Raw genomic sequence first — 22,728 nt, 5'->3', positions numbered from 1 at the left:
ATGAGAAGGGAAGTGAGGATAAAAATATGGAAGAACATGCTAGGACTGCATTTATGTAAAGAGTTTTAAGTTTCTTACGAGAACTCAACCAAATTTTTGTCTAAAGTTATTACTACATATTTGTGCCACTGTGCAAGGCGTGACATAAACTGAAATGGATATGCTTAATGGAAATTAGTTTTGAAAGGACATGGCATATAATAATAATTTTTGCATTTCAATTTCATTTTATCCCCCCTCCGTGTAGTTCCACCACTTAGTCTATTGCTGCAAGGCCTCAATCATGCTGTGATCGCTGGCACTCGCACCCATGTGACCTGCACGGCCATTGGCGCTCGTCCCCCACCGCATATCATATGGTCGAAGGCAGGACAGATACTGAAAGGAGCCTCCCAGTCGGTAAGTTATCATTAAACTGATGAAATGAAGACTCTTCGTGAAGACTTACATTAACTTATTTGATAGACTGCTCCTGATGGCAATACAACCATCTCAGAGTTGATGCTAATACCCGTGCCGGAGGATAATGAACGTCAGGTGGTTTGTTCCATCTCATTGAATGCCGGCATTACATCACAACAATTGCAAGAAGGTCATACCACAGTGATGACCACTTTGGGCAATGGCAATCAGGGGCTTTACCTGAAAGACTCGCGAGTTCTCAATGTGACGCGTAAGTTTTTTTGAAATCTTTTTCTTAAAGGAAAACTGATTTTAAGTCATCCAATTGCAGATGCTCCTATTGTTACCCTCAATCTGGGAGCTCCTCTTGATCCGAATAATTTGCTGAAAGGTTCCGATGTCTATTTGGAGTGCGATGTCAAGGCTAATCCTGGTATCACCCGTGTGGAATGGTATCACAATGTAAGTTCTAAATTCTTTTTAAAATTCATTGAACATTGAATTATTGCGATTACGAATGATAATAATCATTAATTATTGTATTTGTATTAACATTCTCCTTTTAGGATAAGCAACTGCATTCCTCACGTGGCATAATCATCTCGAACCAAACTCTAGTACTTCAAGGCATCTCAAAATCGTCGCATGGCCAATACTTTTGCCGTGCCACAAATCTCCAGGGCAGCGTGTCCAGCAATGAGGTCTACTTGGATGTCAAATGTAAGTAGCTGTTAGACCCATACAAGGGCACTTAAGTTCCCATTCACTTGAACCCGAACCCACAAAACGTAACTTACTTTGGCCACCCTCTACAACTGCCACCCATTTGATTGCAGATCCGCCTGTGTGCAAGTCGGATTCAACGATTATACGTGCAGCACTCAAGCAGACAATCAACATCACCTGCGAGGTGGACGCCAATCCACTCGATAATCTAAATTACAAGTGGCACTTCAACAACTCGCTGGAGACACTCATAGAGCTGCCCCAACGTGAGCTGGCGGTCAGTCTGCCATCGCTGCAGTTGCCTTCCGGCCAGACCGGATATTATCAGCGCAGTAAAAGGAAGCACACACATCACCTGCTCCATGGACGACACGGTCGTGTGGCCAGCATTGTTGACATGGCCGCTGTACGCTTCGAGGACGACGACGACCATGCCGATGCTGACGGTGGTGACTATGCCGATGGCTCTGAGAATTTGGAGCACGACTATCAGGATTATGTTGTCGATGGTGTGGGTCCCTATACCCAAATGGTCTACTCCAACATGGTGCACAAGAATCACGTGGAGAACAAGCAGCCCCAACGGAAGCTCCAGCAACAGCAACAGCAACAACAACAACAACAGCAGCAACAACTATCGCAACAGCAATCCCAGTATCAGCTGCAATTGGGTGAATCCTCTGGACATCAACTGGCCGAACGTAAACGTTTGGCTGCCCTCCATAAGCAGCAGCATCATCGTCAGGTCATGGCCGTGCCAACAACTACGGCTGTGCCGCCATTGCATAATGTCTACAGCTACTATGTGGAAAGCTATGAGAGTTTCGGTGCCATTTCCTGCGTGGCCAGCAGTCCGATGGGACAGAGCCAACCTTGCTGGTACCACATTCAACCGGCAGGTGAGTCTATCGCCACAGAGCGTGAGACGGGGCCGTAAGACCACACAGTCAGTTAGTTGAAAGATAAAAAAAAAAACAAAATTAATTAATTTCACATCGAAGCGTCGAGTGCAAAAATTTCAACGCAACATGGAACATGTTTACTCAATTCACAGTGTGGTCAGACGGTGGGGGAAGGGGCAGAGTAGAAACATTGGTCAGTAGATAATTGTTGAACGTGACGTCGACGACCCGTCGCTGCAGAAGCGACCATTGCACAAGCGTTGCCAGCAAGTGGCAAGCATTTTGTGCGTGGAATCTCGGCTCTTTATTTACATTTTGCAGCATTTTCTGTGGCAATTTTACGCGTCACGATTGTTTGTCGTCCGTTTGTTCGACCGGTTGTCCATCCGTTTGTCCCATTGCCCAGTCGGACGGACGGTCGTTGTCCCTGCCAGCAATGGAAAGCCATGTTTACCAACGTCATCATGTCTCCATGTTTGTTTGTTTGTATGTCCACCGTGTGCGTGTGTTCGTCTGTCTGCTGCACATCTGTGTTCAGAGATAATCTGATAATCAAATGCAATAAATTACCAAAGGAACATCATTTATTCTAGAAAAGTAAACGTAGCCGCCAATCGAGATGGCAAGCTAATGGTAAAGAAACGTCCAGAACTTTAATTGGAGCATACTTTTGGGGGTGGGTAACAATTTAGACGAAGCTCATTGATTAAGTGCTTAGTATAAACACTACTGAATTGGTTTACCTTAACAATTTGCAAAAGCGAAGACTTTTAAGCTTGAGGTGAAGCATACTTAAGGGGGCACTAATCTACTCAAAACTTATTGATTAAGTGGTCACTGCTGTTCAACTAGTTAGCAAATTGTTTTATCTTTAGATTTTGTATAATTTTATTTAGGCGAGTTTGAGAAACGACTTAACCTTTAAAAGCATATTTAGAAGTTCATAATGAAGAGGCTTCTACTTAATTACCTAGCAAACTGATATAAATTTCAAATCTAGCTTCAAATGTAGCATACTTTAAGGGAGAAAAATGCTCTTTAAACTGTTCGATTAAATTCTTTCTACTTTTCAAAGAGGTTACAAATTGGTTAACATTTAAAATTTGTGTAATTCACCTTCCTTTTCTATTTGAAATTTTACTCTTTTTACAGACCTTCCTGAATCTGTGAAAAATTGCACGGCTTACAATGCCACAGCCAATTCACTGCAGATACAATGCATACCCGGCTATGATGGGGGTATACCACAACATTTTCATGTGCAGGTCTATGATGAACTGAATCGCCAGATACTTTACAATGCCTCGTACAAATATGCAGAATTCACAGTGAAGCGTTTGCCCAGCGATTCGGTCTTCGTCATCCGGGTGACGGCCGTCAATGCCCAGGGAGCCAGCAAGGTGGCCTATCGGTTACGTGGACGTACGCTGTCAGCGCCATTGCTACGAACAGGTAAGTGAGCAGCGTTTGCTGCTGCGCTACTATTGTTTCAGCAGAATAAACCTCGCTCACTGTTGTTGGCGTTGTTTTCCATTGTTTTCTGCACCGGCATTCAATTTTTCACAATTTCTCATCCTCTCATTCTGTTTCCCCTGCCTCCCTCTCTATCTCTCTCTCTCTGTTCACTTAGCCTCCTCTACAGCCGTGCTAGTGCAGTTGACACCTCTGCTGGGCGCCTTAGTTGGCGTCATTGCAACACTATTTCTCGTGGCCATTTGCGTGGTGATCTTTATCAAATTTCGCAGCAAACGCAATGGACGTCATGCCAATGGCGATGCCACCACCACAGAGGCGGACAAGGGTAGCGCGGAGCCGCTATCCAGGAATATGGGCAGTCATTCCAGTTTGGAGGACAAAAATCCGGATGTGGTGCCACAGGAAGCCAACAGCGAGGATGAATTCCATCTGGAGGAAAAGGCATTCGACCGTCTGAATATGGAATCGCAGCGAATTTTGTATACACCGCCAACGCGAATTAGTAGCGCCTCCCCGCCGCCACCCCCTTCTCTATCGCCCACATTTGGCAAACAGGTAAGAATGAGAGAGCGAAAAAAAACCCATAGAACGGAATGAGAATATTTGGTTTCGATGGATTTGCATATTCTGATTGTGTGTAGTTTTCCCAACCCCCCAAACCAACCAATAGAAAAACATTGACCGAAAAATACATTGCCTACATTTAGGCTGTAGCTTGAAAATAAAAGTGTGCATAGGAAGCCAAAAGAGAGAGGAAAAAACTAATGCCTGATGGCCTTGGAACATTTCAAGCATTTCCGCAAATATTAAATGCGACAAAAATACTTGCAAAGCATTTTCTCATCGAAATGTGAAAATTCACTCACATGCCTAACAAATATTTGTCGTGTCGATGTATTGAATTGTCAAACAAACACTTACCCACTCAATTTTGGTACAAGTTTCGTTTTCTGAAAGGAGAATAAAATGTTTGAAATAGCTTTTATAGACAGTTTTTGCAAAATCAATTTATGAAAAAATATTAGAGTTCTTTTCTCTTTAAGGAAAATGTTTAATTAATTTGAAAAACTCATAACATAACTTCAGCCTAAAAGTATACAGAAAATTCTTAAATCTAATTGCAAATGTGAATATTTTTGAAAATCGAATTTCTCTTGCAATTGCCTCACAATATGGCAATTTATATGCTTTATTAACCTAGTGTTAGACTTTCTCAAGATCCAACTAATTCATGCAAAATATAGAAATTGCCCAGGTTACCATAGCAGACATTCTAGTCATCTATATAATATATTTTTAGGACTTATGTATATTAAAAGGCTATAAAATAGACTTGGCATTTCTACAAATGTTTAGTAACTTGTTAGCCATGTTTAGCTTCAATTGACAAAAACTTTCCTAGAATTTCTCTTCAAGTGTAAGCCTACAGGAAAGGTCTATATTTGCGATAACCTTTTTCTAATACACTTTGTAGACAAAAGGTCCTTCTAGATATATGGAAGGACAACAAATTATTAGTATCTACGCTTTATTGACACTTTGGCAAATTGATTTAGTGACAGAGACACGAGGGGTTGCTAGGATGGAAGTGACAGAGAGTCTTCTCCCAATAGTCGGTCAGGAAGTAAAAGTTTTTTCTGTTTTTTTTGCAACTTTCCCCCTTGCTAAGCAACATTTTGGGGCCAATTAGCCAGAAACCGTAAATAAATTACACAAATTAGTTTCGTTTTTTCCTTGTCACCCCCCGAACTACAGCGTATCCTGCTCTATGTAGCTTTACCAACATTGTCCTGGTCAACAAGTTAACAATTTTTTTTTGTTTTCGTTTTTGGGAGGAAGTTTCTGTTGGCTTTTATCATTGTTGGTTTTCTGGGCAAACATCAAATTTTGATGAGGCAAATGTTTTTGCCTGTCGAGCCAAAAGTTAAATTTGCTTTTGTTTAGTTTTTAGTTATTTTTTTGGTTGTTGTGCTGGGGTTGTGGTTCGCTTTGCCTCTCTCTCCTCTCTTATATAGTGCTAACAAGCTCATTAGGAGTAAACCAAAAGCAAAAATATTAATGAAAGTAGACGGGGGGAAATAAAAAAATTTGCTTGGTCAGCCACTTAAATATTTTTTTTTGGTACAAAAAATAAACTAACGAGAAACTTTCACTTGGAGTCTTAATTATTAATCATGGGTCTATGTTGTTTTTTGACCTTTATCGTTCCTCTAGTATGGCGAACTATCGCTGACAACGAATCCTGCATTTAGTTTGTACAATACGCCGCAAAGAGCACCAGCTGCCCAACGTCCCATTTATACGGCTCCACCGCCTTTGCTATCGACACGTACACCACCCAATATTTACACCAGAATTCCGGGTCGAGGATCAGTTGGAGGACCCAATGGTGGAGCCACTACCACTGCCACATATTTGCCTGCCTACGAGACCCGCACCTCACCCACCTCCCCTTACGGCTCGACCACCACATGCACCATGCCCCTGCTGGGTGGCCAATCGAATGGCTCGCTGCAGACCAATAGCAGTGCTGGAGCAGTTGGAGCTGGAGCTGGATTAGTTGGCACTAACTGTAATACTCTACCACATCCGGGTAGCCTACATGCGGGTGGAATCTCAGCCGCTTTGACCAGCTCGGTGACCAGCGGGAACATCACCATTGGAGCTGCCCAATCACTGTTGACTTCACCCAGATCTCAGGCGGCCTACACTGGCTTGGGGCTGGTCGGTGGCACAAGTGGCACTCAATCGCCTTTGCTCAGTGTGGGCGGCTCTCTGCTGGGCGCCGGAAACTATGAGACGGTGACCTCCTGAGAGTTACCCAAAGAGGACATCAAATGTCAGATTGTCTGCATAGGCGGCGGGAGTAGTACGTGCACAACATTGGGCGCCGAGCGCACTACCATTGTCTAAGGGATGTATACACACATAATAACTGAGGTAATCCGAATCTGTATTATAGTAGTTAAGCGATGGCACAGTGTGTACGAGTATTTTTGTTTCTAACTGTTAGCCTAAAACAAAAAAATAATTCAAAACCTACAAGACTTCCGGATGCTAAAAGAAAACAAAAACAAAAGAATGCAAATAACAAGCGGTTAAAAGTAAACTCCCAATTATAGAAATATATATTGAGATATAGATACTATTTATAGAGATATGAAAGAGATGTTAATATCACACACACAAACCTAATGCATTTACTTAGTTTACTCTACTTGGTGTCAAGGTATGTGAAAATGAGGTTAGATCTAGCCAATAAAGTGAGGTTAGATACTAAAAGTAGGGTTAACTACTGAAAAGTGAGGTTAGATCTAACCCTAAAATTGACGTTACCTTGGGAAGTATTCCATGTAAGGTTAGCTAATGAAATTGAGGTTATGGTCTATGAAAAATTAACTTGAAAATGACAATTCCACATACTTCAGATAAAAATTGTCTGCCTGCTTCACATACTTAATATTTACTTTGTATACTTGACTTACATTTGTGCGAAAGAACACTTCAGTGAACAAACAGAGCTATGCTTAAAACAAACAAAAACAAGAACAAAACGAAAACTAATTTAAACAAATACTTAAAACAACTACACGAACAAGAGAAAGCCCTTCTATCAACAATTAGTTTTAGTCACCAACTTGTACATAATTCGAGAGTTAAGCTTAATAGATATACAAAATAAATATATATTAATTAACTAACTGTGTAGCATTAATTCTAGACATTAAACTAATTGTAGTCTAAACTAAACTAGTTAGTCACATTGAATCTACGAAAAGACTATCCCAAAAAACAAAAAGCCCCCAAGAACGAATCCTGAGTATATATAGCAAATATATATATGGCATATCTGAAAATCGTACGTACATATATATATATAAATATAGTTAAAGTCAATATACATCTAGCACAAGCAACCAACATAAAGAAACTGAAATAGGCAAGAACTTTATCTAACCGATATCAATATATATATGTATACTATAAATGTGTGTGTATATGCATAGGAATCGATATATATATGTATATGGATAATGAAGCATCATTTGTTGAATTTGGTAAAAAAAAAAACACGAAAGAAAAAAAGGTAAAATAAATTTTATATAAAATCTGTTGTCGAAAACTTTATCAAATATATGTATGTACATCTATGTATAAAAAACAAAACAAAAACAAAGAAATATAATATAATTGTATATGTAAAAACCGAAAAACCAAATTTGCCACCCGCCCAATTTTCCAATTCAATAATCTCACACACACACACACACCCACTCAGAGATACACATACACACAAACTAAAAGTTTTCTCAATGTTCAACATTCTCTTTTCGGAAATCCCCCCATCTTAACCTGCAAGTGCTTTTTCAAAATGACAAAATCAAATTGTATTGTGACTCGAATTGTAAATGTAAAACAAATGAAATGAAATGCAAAAAGAAATACAATTTTTTATTATATAAGTGATTAGAGTTGAACTTATATATACAATTTATATATATATACATATGTATAAATTTTATTTCTCAAAATTATTTTCAAAGATTACTTTCAAAAGTTTTGCGTTTTTCCACTAACAAATGAAATTTACTTTAACAAAACCAACAAACTATTTGAGTTGTAAGATATATTAAATTATATAATATATTCATTTTATCGAATATAATTTAAAAAAGAAACAAAGTTTTTATGTGTAATACAAATAATTCTACAAAACCCAAAAACAAAACAAAAATTAAAACAAAAACAAAACTACAAAAAAAAAAAACAAGAATTATGTGCAAAGAATAAATAAAGAACTAAAATCTGAAAAATATATTAAAAACTTGTTTTTAATCATAGAGATTTAAAATAATTTCTTTACAAGAGAAACGATTAGTCGCCGGTAAGTAACTTAGATCTTTTACTATAAGAACATATTGGTAAGAAGTATTATTTTCCAATTTAGACTAAGTTAAGTTATAACTTAAAAACGGTTTTAAATGTACACCATAAATGCATTTAGAAGAGACTCCATATTCTTCTTAGATCGTAAAGCATTTTCCATAAAAGATATGAGATATAGAGATGAAATGAAAAATGCAAAAAGTTACGGCAAAATTCAGTAGGAAAAGGGGGTCAAAAAATTCCGAAATTGCGTTTAATAATATCTGAACGTACCCTTAACTTTAACGATAAGACAAAAGCTTTATTTACCAAATTATTCACAATTATGTTTGTGAAAACTTGAACTACATTTGAAAGTTTCTAAAATCCTTTATCGTAAACTGCATTTTTGAAGAAATTCTTAACTTTTCATTGGAAATTATTTGTTGCAAAAGGTTTATAACTCAATACAACACTCAATCTTGGTTTTATATATGATCAAATCAACTCCTATGCAAATTTCATTAGCTAAATATTTAGTTTTTTACGCGTCTAAAGCCACGACGTATTCCTGTGGTTCGTGCATTAATTTCAGACAAGCTGTTCGACATACCCTTTTTTGCATAGGGTATAATTAATTTAGCGTCTCACACTGACAGAAATAATAATTCATAATTTAAAGACTGCTAAATGGAGAAGAGGAAGGTTGGTTTCGGTTCCTATATGATTCATAAACAAAAGCTTTGACCTCGCTGCAGGACATGAACTTGTGTAAGCATATTTGTCCTTTTTTGGCAGGACACGCAATACACTTTTTTCATCATCGTCTCCTTTTGTTGGAATTAATTAACGAAACCCCAAAAACAGCAACATATGTTTGTGTGTGAGTGTGTGTGTGTGAGTGTGTGTGTGTGTGTGTGTGAGTAGGGGCCTAATAGAAAAAGAAGCAGTTGGGGGAACATTGAAAGAGCGTAGTATGTTATGTCCACATCCTGCGGCGAAACTTGTCACAGACTAATTTCGTGTCTCAGCTCATAAATTGATATTAATGAGTGGCACATATACATACATACATACAATACACACACAAAATTTATATATATTTATTTGCGTTTATTTGTTCGTTCGTTTTGTGACGATTCCTGACAGTTACAAAGTGCCCCCCACCAAATTCCACTCATCCCTGCTCATATAGCAATTTGAGAGCTTGGCGACCAAAGTCCTGCGGTTATTTAACATGAGTTGCCATTCAAATAAACATAAACTTCTCCATCCATCTAACAATTCACTCATGTATGTGTGTGTGTGTGTGTGTGTGTCTGTATACTCATCCCCTGTGGGAGACATGACACATTTAGTTGAAACTATAAATTGTCTTTACTTTGGAGAGGGTGGAGAAATTTCTATTTATTTTACTGGGAATTCGTTTGCATTTTCTTCTTAAGCCTCTCCACATATTCGAGAATCATTTCTGGTGTCTCGGATTCCCTTTCTTTGCGGTCAGACATAAAATTATCCATTTCCAATTGCCTACGCTGACCTATAGACTGAAGGCGATCCATTAGATTTTCATCCGATTGTTCATTATTTGTTTCCTTTGAACTTTGTTCTACTCGCTTTTCTAGTCCTGATGCATCTTCACTTTCCTCATCAGCTGATTCGTTGTCAATAAAGGCTTTACTTTTAATGGATGATTTTCTAGAACGTTTCTCTTTGGTGGTTTTCTTTTTGGCCTTTTTAGCTGGTGGTGGACTTGTGTTCTCTTCATTCTCTAGATTTTCTCCAGCATTTTCATCAACATTAACATCATCATCATCATCGTCATCTTCATTAGAGTGTCTTTTCTTTTGGGTTTGGTTCTTTTTGGGCACTTTTTTCATTTCATTATTAACAGTGCTAATAAGTTTTTTGGTTCTTTCTAAGACTTCGAGGCGTTTGGCCATTTGATTTTCTTGTAGTTGCTTTTCTGCCAACTGTCGTTGTATTTTCTCTTGCTGCAATTGCTTTTGCAATTCCTGATAGCGTTGCTCCTGCAATCGTACACGATCTTCATCCAATTGCTCTTGTTCCCTTACTCTGTTGAGCTCTTCGGGTAAATCCAACAAAATGGCACGACATTTTTTAGCCTGTCGTTGTGCTTGACGCTCATATTTGGAGGCTACAAGGCCATCAAAGTACCTAAATGAGAGTTTGATTAGTAAAAAAATGGCTAAAAAGAAGTTTCCCATTTACCTCAAGGCCACTTTTAGTTCCTGTTCTGCCAACATTAGTTCTTTTAGGTCGGGTCTCTGCATACCAAAGACCATTAGACTATATTGCTTAATAGTCACAGCTAGATTATATAGCAAAATAAGATCGTGGGGCGCCACATGACGTGCTTGGAGTAGAACAAACTTAGCCTCTTTGGCTTTGCCGCCTAGATAGAGGGATCTGGCCAAAAGTTGCATGATCGCCACAGATTTTGGTGGCAAAAAATCATCCAGGCATTGCTTATACATTTGACTAGCCTGCTTATATTTCTTCAATTCTAGCGATACATTGGCCAAATTGAGTAGACTCTGAGTGCAATATTTACTCGACTCTAAGATCTGCTTGAAGACAGCTTCACCCTCGTTGAGTAAACCTCCGGCGCACAGAGCAGCTCCAATGCCATTGGCTGCCCAAAGATTTCGAGGATTTTGCTCCAGGGCCTAGAAAAACGTCACTTTTAGTGAATGTTGCTTCAGCAATTTCGTTTACCCACCCTTCTAAAGAGCTGTAGGGCCTTCTCTTGATGTCGCTTGGACGTACTATCTTCTAATCTTCCGAAAGTGCGATGAACATTTATAAGACACACATTGCCCACTGCAACCATGGTATAAGAGTCTCTGCGTGTCTCCCGCCGACGTAGTATAACATTATGACAATACATAGCTTGAGTGGTCATTCCATGCTTCATGAAGTAATTGCCCATTAGACATCTATCAGAGAGAGAAGCAATCAATGTGAGGGACTAATCAATTGTTTGTCATTACTTACCTAGCAGATAAATTATCATTATCCACTTTAAGCACTTCCTTGTAATAATCCATGGCCGTGACATATTGGTGACGTTTGGCAGCCATTTTACCTAATCTTATGTAGCAATCTATGTACTTGGGATATTCTTGTATGAGATGCTTATATAAATTCTCTGCTAGGTCTTCTCTGTGGAGTTCTTCCAGCACACGAGCACGATTGAAGCTTATGGTAAGTCTATTACTCTCATTAGTATCTCCGGCCAATGCGTGGTCAAGGGTGACCAAAGCCTTCTGTGGTTGTTTGCCATACATAAGCGAAGCCCCCAAATTGTTAAACAATTCCACAGGGATACTTTGACCTATATCTTGAAAGATCTTTACGGCCTGCTCATAGGATTTAATGGTCTGTGACCAGAGCTCTTTGTTTTCATATGCCCTGGCGTAAATCAGCCAAATGTCAAAGTCCTTATTCAATCTCGGAGATAGTCCTAAACTCTTATTTAAGAACTCCAAAGCCCCATCCACCTTGGGACCCGCATTATCTTGTACATAGAGCATGGAGAGTAGACGCAATCCATATAAATTATTGGGCACAATCTTTATTAGCGTCTCTAGGCAATTCATTGCCTTGTCCAATTGATTGCGACGCATATACATCTGGGCCAGTCCCAAATGTGGTGGAGCATAGCCATTGGGACAAGATTTCACAGACATTTTGTAGAACTCAAAGGCCCGATCAAAATGGCCGGTGGCATGAAAAGAGCGTGCGATTTGTAAAAAGTTTTGAGCACGTAATTCTGCGCTGTCCGTGTGGGCAATAGCATTACCCGCCAGAGTTTGCACCCGCTCGTAACTCTTGACGTAGTAATAATGTTGGGCCAGGCAACTAAGGATCATGGGATCACGATTATATTGCTCATAGGCAGCGCACAACAGATAAATAGCTTCTTGTTGGGACTGCTTATCCAGTACATTCAGTTTAATGACAGCCATGCCCACCAAGGCATTCTGACAACGACCATTGCATTCGAGTGCCAACTCAAAAGCCCGCCGAGCCCAGTCCACACTGTCCATCTTGAGAAAACAGTGACCCACACCCACACGAACATCGCCAGGACCGCGTGGATAATGCATCAACACACTCTTGAAGTAACCCAAGGCACCTGAATAGTCGCGCCGATTGTAGGCCAAACAACCGCGTCCTATCAGACACGGAACATTATGTGGCATGATCTTGAGAATACTGAGAAAAATGTTATCCGCATCTTGCGAACGTCCGGAACTCAACATCATTGCATAGGCGCGTACCACCGAATACTGACGATCATTCGGCTGCAGTCCTTGCGCTGCATTCAAAAGATTTGTTATCTTTGCCTGCAAGGCAGCTCGTCGATTTCCCGTCTCACGGTACGCCATGTTTGTGAAATAACCCGCCAGGAGGGTATACGTCCGTATGAGATCTTCCTTATAGCCCACATATAGTTTTCCACTCTTCACAATGGCCGCCTCCAGCAGCATGACAAAGCTTTCAAATTGACGGGCCGAGTAATAGAGCAACTGAGTAAGGCGTAGGCTTTAACTTTAGTTAACATTTTATTTATCCTTAATTACTTACAGCTTTTTGTATCCATGTGCGTAGATTTAGACGCTTTGCGGATAGTTCAAAGAGAAGATCATGGACATTTTCCAACGTTTTATTTCCAATTTCACTCATATTGAATTCAACTTTTCACTATTTTCACAATATATTCTGATACACAAATGACAACAGTGTTGAAAAGTCTTAATTGAATGTGTCAAAAGGAGTTGCCATATTTTGTGTAACCACTTGAAGTAAGCAAAGAAATATATCAAAGGCACAGTGATTGAGGAACGATTAATTACTAAACTTGGTGAAAAATAATGGTCGATAAATTTTCAGGGTTTTTTATTTTGAAATCTCGCATATAATTTACTTTACACGATTTTAAAAATAAATAAATCCTTCATCAAATCTTTTATATAAGGCCACAGTAGAAATTGGGGCGGAATCGTTTGAGTTCCAACAATTTTCTATAGTTTTTACCAAAAAGCAAGAAATTTTGAATCTTGGTGCTGTGGAACTATCTCTAAGAAAAACAAAATTTGAAGCATTGGAACTCGTCTAGGTGAAATATGATGAAAACACTTAATATCCAATCAGTTGCTAATTTTGATTAATATATAAGCATAAGAGCTTTTTTTTCATTTATATTTTAAATTTAATTTATATATATTCGCTTAAACTTCTATAGAAGGAGATGTAAAGTGAAATTTTTACTATCAAAATTTCGCATTAACTACGTCATAGATATTACGTTAAATATCTGCAAGATAAACGAAAAATAAAAGAGAACTAGGTAAACACCTTTGTAAAGCTGACAAAACGAACATAAAATGTTATGTGTAGATATATTTTCTGAAAACGACCTTGATTTCTGCATATGTATATCGAAATTGCCGCCGTACCTCACCATATTGTCAATGTCATGGGAACCTGTAATGACGTAAATTACACTGATTTCTCTTTCAACGATTATGGGGCTAGTGCTATATATAAATAAACATTTCGTTTTATTGTTATGTTTGACGATTCTGCTATGCCTTCACATTCGTTTACAACACTGAATGGGTATTTATTTATTTTTATTTTTTTGCTTGTCACCTTTTTTGACCCAATATATACATTGCCCCACCTCACCTCCCTCTCTTATTGTTAAACAATTTCCGATAATTGTTTGGAATGAAACATTGATTGCGCACTTTGCTGAAACCCACAAAGAAACAGAATAATAACATACATTGAAACATTGTTAATCCATTCGATATGGACAGATTAGCTACCAGTTCAACATCCGCATCTGAAGAACTTGTTCTTGACTGTCATTGGACTGTTTTGGACTATAAATACTCTGGTCTGAGTGAACCTAAGCATCAGTCAACGCACTTCAAACGTTCGTCAAACAACCAACAAACCAAAAAACCTCAACTCAAAATGAAAGTAAGCAGATCTTAAAAAAAAAACAGAAATTTTTACTACATCTTATTAAATTTCACTCGTCTTCCATCTCCGTAGTTCCTCATCTGCTTCGCTCTCTTTGTTGCCGTGGCCCAGGCTCATGTGGTGGCTCCAGTGACCACTTATGCCGCTGCTGCTCCAGCTTTGACCTATGCCGCTGCTGCTCCAGTTACCACTTATGCTGCTGCTGCCTATCCCCGTGCCTACTCAGCCTATGCTCCTTCGGTCTACTCTGCCTCCTATGTTGCTCCTTCGGTCTACTCCTCATTTGCTTCACCTCTGACCACCTATGCTGCTGCTCCCGTTGTCTCTCTGCTGAAGAAGTAAATCCATAAGAAAAATCATCCAAATCATGTATCAAATTGCCAGAGCGTTAAAAATAAATTTATGAAATGAAGATTGACAAAGGGTCTTATTTACCTAATAGTTGTTCATATAAAATTGATAAATAGAAAAGGATTTTTGCATTAACTTTAAATTGAATGGGGAGGACAGTCATTGGGAGGTAAATCAGTTTCGGATTGCATGATTTCAGCTATCTCCTATTCAAAAATGAAAATTAATAAGTAATAATACTAAAAAACCATTGAAGTTAAAAATTTTAACCTATTTATATTATGCAACCCTAACTAGTTCCTTATAATGGTTGTTCACCACCAAAATATTGCCTATGGGCAACACTGGTAGATAAATGTCGACCGACTTCCTGCCTTATTGCCTTAAATTATAACATATTGCTCAGTTTAAACACCTTAAAAGCTTTATTTTAACCAAATTTAATAATTTCAGAACCTGTAAAGTGCATATATGTATGTTCTCTGCTGACTTATTGGCCTCTCTTCCTATGTGAAATATCTTGATAGTTTGACCCCAAAAATCGTGTGACTGTCAAAACAATACCTTATAGTTGAAATTTGCAATTCAAATCTTGTTTGACCTCATCCCAATTGCATGGACACTTGTACATATATAATGACTAAGTAGTATATATATAGATATTTGGGTATGTGTGTGTGTGTGTTGGAGGATACATAAATTAGTAGATATATGTATGCAAGTCCTTGGTCTATGTCGTTTATCCACTCAACACGCTAGCTCATTGCCTGTGTCATCTAAACAGTTTACGGTTAATTCGTTAGCATACATATTTTATTTAAACTTTGGAGTTGTTAGCCCACTTTGGGAAAGGCTTACTATGGTTGCCTGCCCAGGCATCCGGTTGCCCGTTAATGTTATGCAAATGAATTATGACTCAACTGGGCAGGAGTTGGACTCCATGCTTCATGGAACGTGCTAAGGAGGCACGTGTTTGTCACACACACACACATACACACACGCACACTTCGCACACATACAAATCGTCACATAATCTTCCATAAATACTCCCGCAAACATTACATGGCTGAGATGGGCAAAATGAGGGCTACTCATGACAGGAAGTTGTCAGCTTAAACTAAGTAAATTTATTGATTTTTATTTACTTAGATTAACTTGAAGGAAGACCAAGAACGAAGAACGAAACCTCCTGCTTCTCCATCTCTAAGTCGGATGCGCAGATTTGTGAAAAATTCATTCCGAAAAACTGTTGGCAAACTGTTTCTTTTGATCAACTTCCGCTGGGGTGAGCAGCGATTATGCACAACAAAAAGTTTTTCGGGCGCAAAACATTTCCGCTTTCTCTACTCACTGTAAATGGCAGAGGTTTTTTGGTGGGTAGAGAGGGGGGGTAGCTAAAAGTAGTAGGGGAAAACTTTTGCCTAAATCACTTAGCCCAAAAACAAGTGTCGGCATGTCGAAAAATCACGCAGTACGCGCAGCAGTGAGAGAAACTTTTTGCCAAAAGCCAGATCCAAGTGGAAAAGTTTGCAACAGTTGAGAAATTCTAGATATAAACATATATATATCTAATATATACATATATTTACTTGTATTGTGATTACATTTATTTTGGCTTTTGACTTGAGTCTGGCAAATTTTGTAAATAATTAATTATTGTTTTTACACGAAATATTTTGTCAATCAACATTTGCCAAGTTAAATATTTAATTAACATTTACGGTCAAGTAATAAGAACCAAAATTTTGGCAAATGTTTATTATAAATAATTGAAGGAATAACTGTCAAGATTGTTGCATAAATTATGAAAACATTTTGTTATGTGTAAATGTTGTTTTAATAATGATTGCCTACTTTTAGGTGGCTTATTGACAAAGTGTTTACACTATATCACAAATAATAACTATTCAGTTTTAAGCAAAAAAAAAGAGCTGCCACAACATTAAGTGAAGATTAAATCATTTAGAACAGTTTTCACTCTACGACAAAAGATTAAAAAGAGAGGAAATGTTGCTTTAAATACTGTTGCCTACTTTAGGCAGTAAATTGATGTAAAATTCAAGTATTTGAGCAGAGTGAAAATTCGCCAAAAATTAGGAAAATATATATGTATATTTATTTGCAATTTTCAAAAGTGCAACAAAATGAACTCCTTTTCCCATTGCCTTTTGACTTTCTGCACAACTGCACTTCAAACTTGAGACATCACACTCATTTGTCTCTCACTCTTTCAGTTCTCTTCGGAAGCTTCGGAAGGACTTTGAGGACGTGGCCGTGACGAAATAGCCATTGTCAAGGCATTGCAACTGACTAATAAACAAGCAAGAACGTGTAGAAGGATTATTTTCTTCCCTTTATTGTTGTTGTTTTGTTTTTGTGTCTTACCACTTGAGACGCATCCGAATGTGTGCTCCAAGGATGTACATGTAGTATATATTTGATATGCACTCAACTTGGTCCAGGCTTAATTATAAGGAACAATTTGATGGAACAAATGCTGGCAGCACCAAAGTAAATATTTTACAAGATGTTGGCAGCTGAATATCGGATTAGTTCTCAACTCAATTCCAACTCCTTCATTCCATTCATTCAATTTCGATGTGTATTGTATGTTTTTTTGTGCCCACTGTATTCTGTTCTATTCTGTACTGTATACGGTTCTCGCTTCCGATCAGTTAAGCTGATGCCATTTTCTTCAATTGCTTTTATCATGTTCTCGTTTTGTTTGCCTTCCATTCAACTTGTCGCATTCAGAAATTCAAATATCCTAGGGTTGTTGTCTCTTGGGTGGCAAGTACATACACACACTCTCACACACACACTGCAACGATGTGAGAGATTGTCCTCTTTGTATAACAATACTGAATACCACTGAATGAATATTCTACATATTATTGCATACTTTGATGAGCAACATGCCAAAGGATATTGGACTGAAAATTCAAAATTCCCAAAGCTCTGCAAAGCCGGATATTCAATTTAAATAAAGTAGGTTATTAACTAACTTATTAACAAGTCAATTTAGCGCTGAATTATTTACGATTCTATTAAGCCGGGGAAAAAATGGTTGCATTTTATTACGATTGCATACTTTGGGGATGTCAATTAATGCCTATTTTGGTACGACATTATATAAAAGTATTAATATTTGCTTAAGTTGATACACTTCTTTGAAGGCATTTATTAATTTTACTGGAAAAACCAACAATTGTACAATTAGTGCCTACTTTTGGGAGTATACATGTTAGAAATCCACGATTTTTTGAACGAAACAGATCAAATAGATTATTTTGTTAAATTAAATGTTTACAACAAATTTGAAATTATGAATGATGGTGTTGCCTAGCTTAGGAAACTTATTTATATAAGAAATGTAAGAAAAAGGATACGATTTGCAATTTTCAATGGAATAAGTTTCTTTTTCATATATTTTCGTTCTCTTGTTTACTTTGTGAACTATTTACATTCATATAATTCGAAATTCTCTTTTATATTTTGCAGTATGTAACTACTTTTGCATTTCATTTAATGCAGGCCTTGAACCGGACAACATCTACAGGCATTCGTTTGCACAATTTTCTACCCTTTCATTTATCATATTCAAATATACTATATAAATATATAAGTATATACACATATCAGGCAAATGCTCGTTATGCTCGGCCATTCAAGGCTAAAATACATTAACAAAAAAGTTTTTTTGGCAAAAAACTTTTGTTTTGTCAGCTTTTTGTTTAAATTAATAAAACATCAGCTAATTTAACATACTTTATTATACAAACAAACTAAAAATTTACTAAAATTTTCCTGAGAGCTCAGTAACAACAGCAACAAGAGCAAAAACAAAGCAAAAGCATTAAGCAAACACAGTCCAAAAGTATGCTTTAACTTTGCGCATTACATAAATTCACACTGATGCACAAACACACACACACACATCTAGGTACACACACACAGAGAGAGGGTGAAAGAGGGATAGAATGAGAAGGGAGCTTAGAGTAGAACTAGAGAAAGAGCCATAACATTTATCATGAGCACTTAAGGATGCTTAAATTACAAACAAAACTCGAGGAAAGGGGAGAAAATGGGGAGAAATAGAACACACAGAACACAGAGCAACAACAACAACTGAAAACAACAACAATAAAGTTAAATCAATTTGATAAACTGTCAATAATACACCATAATTTAATGTCAACAGATTTCTTCTCTCTATAATATTGTTTTTTTTTTTTTTTGTGTTCTCTCTCTCTGTTCGTGTCATAAGAAATTATGATGATGTTACCATGTTTCCTTCCTTCCACCAAATTTCCCTCAACTTTCCCCTACTCCGTATATCCTATCAGTTTCTCTCTGTTCTGTGTGTCTTTAGCTTTCTATTAGCAGGCAGTGACAAGCGGACAACAAGACAAATTTGCTGCCTGAGATTTGTCAAAGATATCACTAGGAAACAAAACTTCTAAAAATCTCAAAAGCAAAGCTCAGCCAGTGGATAGGATAGAATGAATGAATGGATTGGGAGTGGGAGCGAACACAATGCCAAGAAATGGCCCCTTTGACGCCCCCGTTGAATGTTGGTGAGAATGATGACAATGATGACGACTTGGTCTCTCAGTGCGTGCGTGCCTCGAATCCTTTTGTGTATGTGAGTGTGTGTGTGTGTGTGTTTGGGTGTATATTGCGGGCTGTTGGCAACGACCTTCATAAAACAAACACGACGATAATGAATAAAAGAGAGACAGACATGAATCGCAGGGTGGGAAGAGAAATGGTTTGGAAAAGCGGAAATAGGCATTTGGTGCCAGGCACTGAGCAAACATTACCACTGAGACCGAGACACGACCCACTCAACTTGAAATCCCTGCAACTAACTAGGCGATAATCGACATTTGATTTGGTGCCGACTGAAACTTTTCGTCCCAAAAAGAGTTGCCAAATACACACTTTAAACTAGCTAATCCCTTATGGTTCACTCCATGGCATTATCTTCTTCTGTTATCGGTTTAATCTTTCAAAGGAGAACTTTAACTTTGCTATTTATGCTACTTCTTTTACTTAGCTACCTACCAAGTAAAATAATTTTTTTCTTCCCTTCTTTGAATACCCTGCAGTCAGGTTGTCAATAAGAGTATATTAAAGTGACGGAATTTTCGACTCAAGTTCTTTAAAAAGTTTTCCACCGCCTTTTGTTTAAGAATCAAGATTAACTACAGTAACTTTTACAATATTTTAATTAAATAATGATAAATCAGTTAACTAAGTTTCCAAAGAATCGGAGAAAAAGTAGTGGAGTTACACAAAGATATATATTAAACTGGAGAGATGGACTTTCAGTCGTGGGCATAGGGGGAAGAATATTAAGTTTAGTTTAACATATAAGTTGATTTTTTCGAAAATTTCATCGGTAATCGGAGTAGTAGTTGGTCTCGATAAAGTTTCTATACTCTGTATATTAAAACCATTTAAGATTTTGACAATGTCCCTTTTTTGGGTTTTATTGACTCGAATCTATCTGAAAGCACTTTTTATTCTCTTTTAGGACCTTACATTTATTAGCCTACTTTTGGATATCTGAGTTGGATGTCATGATTTTGTGTTTGCGACTTGAATTATGGTAGGGTATTTGGCAAGTCGTTGCATTGCATTTGGTTGAATTTCTCGTCGAGTATTTTTCCTTTTTGCACATTTTTCACTTTACGAAATTAAGCCAGTTAAGCAGCGGAAGTCATGTTAGAGCTCCGCCCTGGCTCTACTTCCCCTCAGCCCAACCAACAACAACCTGACATTGTAAATTTGCATAAAAGATGCTTTTCAGTATTTTTTTTTTGTTCGTTTTTTGGGAAGCAAAGAAATGAAAACCCAACCTGAGTTTTTCATTTTTTTTTCTCTCGCTCTTGTAATAAAATATTTTTTAGCCAAAGCAAGAAACAGGAGAAAAAGAAGCCAAAGAAAGCGAGGGAGAGAAAAAAAAAGTAAACTAAACAACGAATAAGCAAGAGATATGGAATTTTTTGTCTGTGTGTGTGTGTGTGTGTATGTGTGGAATTAAGTTAACGGAAACGGAAATGGAAATGAAAGCTGCAACGACGTGGCCATATGGCCCCAGCCAGTGAGAAAGATGATCGCCGACAGCTGCTGCATGGCATTTTTTTTTTTTTTCGTTGTTGTCTTTGTGTGTCCTTTGTGTGTTTGGGTTGTTTATTTTTGTTTTTTTGTTCCTTTTTTGGTCGCTTTGTGTTTTCCGTTGCCTTTGACCTTGTTGGCCTAATCCTCTAGCGAGAGCAGGGAACTATGTTGATTCTCTGACTGAGAATATTGACATTGCAATGGAGTTGCATGCGCTGGGGGCGGTCTCAAGACATGCCAATAGTTACAACAGCAAATGCACATGGCTGAAATAGAGTGAAAATAGAATGCCACGAATTCAAAGAGAATCGGAAATTAGTCATTGCAATTATTGTTTCTCTCACTGAGACAGATGAGCAGCATCCAAGTCACAATGGCAATGGACAATACCATATTATAGTTGGAGTCATTGGCTAACAAAGAAAATTTATTCATTAAATTGGGAATAGTTTGTTGGAAAAAGTAAAAGTAATTACCTTCATTTGTGTGTTTAGACCATTCATCTGTTAGATTCAGACTACTTAGGGTCACAATTGATATAATTTCCATTTTACAAAGTGAGAGAACTTTCTTTAAAATCGAACTATTTCCTTGAGTAGTTTTGTAGAGACTAATTTGTTTTCACATTATATACAATGTTTGTTGCTTAAAAATGCAAACATCTGTTTCTTTTTTGGGTCTTGTATAAAAACAGTTGCAAAATATTTCAATCTGTTTTGTAATTAGTTGTTTTAGTGCTGTGATTTCAACAGGTTTCAGGTAACTGTGTTTTTATGGGGCTCTAAACTATTCAGTCATAGACAAGAAACTTAGATATGCTTTTTAATGTTATCATAAAAAGCATTTCATCAATTTAACAGTTTTCACAGAGAGATTTAAAGATAGTAAAAAAAGATGTTAAAAATATTAAGAATAATTTGGTGGAATAAAAACAAAAGCAAACACAAATTATTTGAAGTTATTTCAGTTATTTTAGTATTAAGCATAAGTAGCTCTTTATTAAGGTTTTCCACAATACTTCTTAATATTATCTAATAACTCAGCTGAAAATTTATAATACTATTATCATTATATTTTAATCTCTCTTAAGTTTCAATAAATAACCTTTAGTCTGCTTATAATATATTAAGTAGGATCTGCCATGAGGATATGGCAATATGTTCCCGTATAGATTATTCAAGCTCTTGGTTAGGACTTTTGAAAACTGTTATAGATCTCATCTCATCTCATTCTCATCTTCTTCTTATTTTTTGAAGGCTATATCATCTAAATTTGTTGTCTTTAATATGGGGCTAGAAGAATGTTTAAAACGATTTTTAGATGAATCTCTAAATTGTGTTCAAATTATTCATTATTAAGTGGAAAAGGTTCAAAATGAGGTAGTCAAGTCTTTTACGAACAGGTGAAGTCCAATTTTCGGTTCTTGGCTCGTGACACTTTAAAGATAGAATAAATTAAAGAACTAACACACTGACTAAAGTTATCGAAATTGTTTTGTTCCTTCAAGTTAAAGATCCTTAAGCCGTGGCAAGTTTTGTAATAATGGTTTTAATTTATCCATGTCCTATATATATATATAAATATCGAAATCGTTTTCAAATTCTTCACCTGTTTTGTTTGCCATTATATTGTCTATTTGTTATGGAAGGCGTTGGCTGTTTATCATTTGCCGCATTGCATGACTTTGGCTCGTATATCAATATCAGAGAATCCGTCCGCCTCCCACTGATTCGAGTAACCTCCCCATTGACACCCGAAATAAGCAAGTAAAACTAATAAATAAGAGGAAAAAAACATACAAACTTGCATTTATGGCCAAAACAAACAATAATAATATTGACAAAATTATTACCGGCGC

At 37.3% G+C, this 22,728-nt stretch overlaps 4 protein-coding genes across 5 annotated transcripts in view; 2 read left to right on the top strand and 2 right to left on the bottom strand.

Moving 5' to 3' along the window:
- Nucleotides 1–7,501, top strand: part of LOC6639872 — a 52,813-nt gene extending 45,312 nt beyond the window's left edge. The window contains exons 7-14 of the mRNA XM_002062660.4: nt 248–399; nt 466–673; nt 734–864; nt 969–1,122; nt 1,239–2,027; nt 3,183–3,482; nt 3,661–4,061; nt 5,721–7,501. Coding sequence (XP_002062696.3) covers nt 248–399; nt 466–673; nt 734–864; nt 969–1,122; nt 1,239–2,027; nt 3,183–3,482; nt 3,661–4,061; nt 5,721–6,320 — 2,735 coding nt within the window. The 3' untranslated portion in view covers nt 6,321–7,501. The remainder of the gene's footprint in view (nt 1–247; nt 400–465; nt 674–733; nt 865–968; nt 1,123–1,238; nt 2,028–3,182; nt 3,483–3,660; nt 4,062–5,720) is intronic.
- A 2,283-nt stretch (nt 7,502–9,784) lies between these two features.
- On the bottom strand, nt 9,785–13,189 carry LOC6639856 (RNA polymerase-associated protein CTR9 homolog). The gene is made up of 5 exons (XM_023181937.2): nt 12,987–13,189; nt 11,391–12,928; nt 11,116–11,332; nt 10,605–11,062; nt 9,785–10,550 (listed from the first exon to the last, which is right to left on the bottom strand). The coding sequence occupies exons 1-5, from the start codon at nt 13,083–13,085 to the stop codon at nt 9,785–9,787; spliced, it is 3,078 nt and encodes a 1,025-aa protein (XP_023037705.1). The 5' UTR covers nt 13,086–13,189.
- Nucleotides 13,190–13,851: 662 nt separating this feature from the next.
- On the top strand, nt 13,852–14,805 carry LOC111519824 (pupal cuticle protein C1B). Of its 2 annotated transcripts, none has more exons than XM_023181901.2 (3): nt 13,852–14,021; nt 14,225–14,390; nt 14,466–14,805. In XM_023181901.2, exons 1-3 carry the CDS (start codon nt 13,972–13,974, stop codon nt 14,733–14,735), a joined length of 486 nt encoding a protein of 161 aa, XP_023037669.2. In that variant the 5' UTR covers nt 13,852–13,971; the 3' UTR covers nt 14,736–14,805. The 2 variants fall into 2 exon arrangements, with proteins under 2 accessions (XP_023037669.2, XP_046866162.1); XM_047010206.1 differs by having other exon boundaries at nt 13,855–14,021; nt 14,172–14,390.
- Nucleotides 14,806–20,931: 6,126 nt separating this feature from the next.
- Nucleotides 20,932–21,470, bottom strand: LOC124459998. Its single transcript, XM_047009976.1, has 3 exons — nt 21,347–21,470; nt 21,215–21,283; nt 20,932–21,136 (listed from the first exon to the last, which is right to left on the bottom strand). The coding sequence occupies exons 1-3, from the start codon at nt 21,417–21,419 to the stop codon at nt 21,009–21,011; spliced, it is 270 nt and encodes an 89-aa protein (XP_046865932.1). The 5' UTR covers nt 21,420–21,470; the 3' UTR covers nt 20,932–21,008.
- Between the last annotated feature and the right edge of the window lie 1,258 nt (nt 21,471–22,728).

This window comes from Drosophila willistoni (genome assembly GCF_018902025.1).
Source record: "Drosophila willistoni isolate 14030-0811.24 chromosome 2L unlocalized genomic scaffold, UCI_dwil_1.1 Seg196, whole genome shotgun sequence".
Taxonomy (NCBI): domain Eukaryota; kingdom Metazoa; phylum Arthropoda; class Insecta; order Diptera; family Drosophilidae; genus Drosophila; species Drosophila willistoni.
The sequence above is the reverse complement of the archived record's forward strand: the minus strand, read 5'-3'. Positions and strand labels throughout refer to the sequence as shown.

Bases quoted from the DNA above. Each gene is read 5' to 3' on its own strand.
- LOC6639856 (XM_023181937.2), bottom strand. From the start codon at position 13,085: ATGAGTGAAATTGGAAATAAAACGTTGGAAAATGTCCATGATCTTCTC. The intron at 11,333-11,390 runs GTAAGTAATGAC...TCTCTCTGATAG, and splicing joins AATGATAATTTATCTGCTAG to ATGTCTAATGGGCAATTACT. The intron at 10,551-10,604 runs GTAAATGGGAAA...ACTCTCATTTAG, and splicing joins GAACTAAAAGTGGCCTTGAG to GTACTTTGATGGCCTTGTAG.
- LOC111519824 (XM_023181901.2), top strand. From the start codon at position 13,972: ATGTTTGACGATTCTGCTATGCCTTCACATTCGTTTACAACACTGAAT. The intron at 14,022-14,224 runs GTATTTATTTAT...CGATATGGACAG, and splicing joins TCGTTTACAACACTGAATGG to ATTAGCTACCAGTTCAACAT. The intron at 14,391-14,465 runs GTAAGCAGATCT...CCATCTCCGTAG, and splicing joins AACCTCAACTCAAAATGAAA to TTCCTCATCTGCTTCGCTCT.
- LOC124459998 (XM_047009976.1), bottom strand. From the start codon at position 21,419: ATGGAAATTATATCAATTGTGACCCTAAGTAGTCTGAATCTAACAGAT. The intron at 21,284-21,346 runs GTAATTACTTTT...TTTCTTTGTTAG, and splicing joins GTCTAAACACACAAATGAAG to CCAATGACTCCAACTATAAT. The intron at 21,137-21,214 runs GTGAGAGAAACA...ACTCTATTTCAG, and splicing joins GATGCTGCTCATCTGTCTCA to CCATGTGCATTTGCTGTTGT.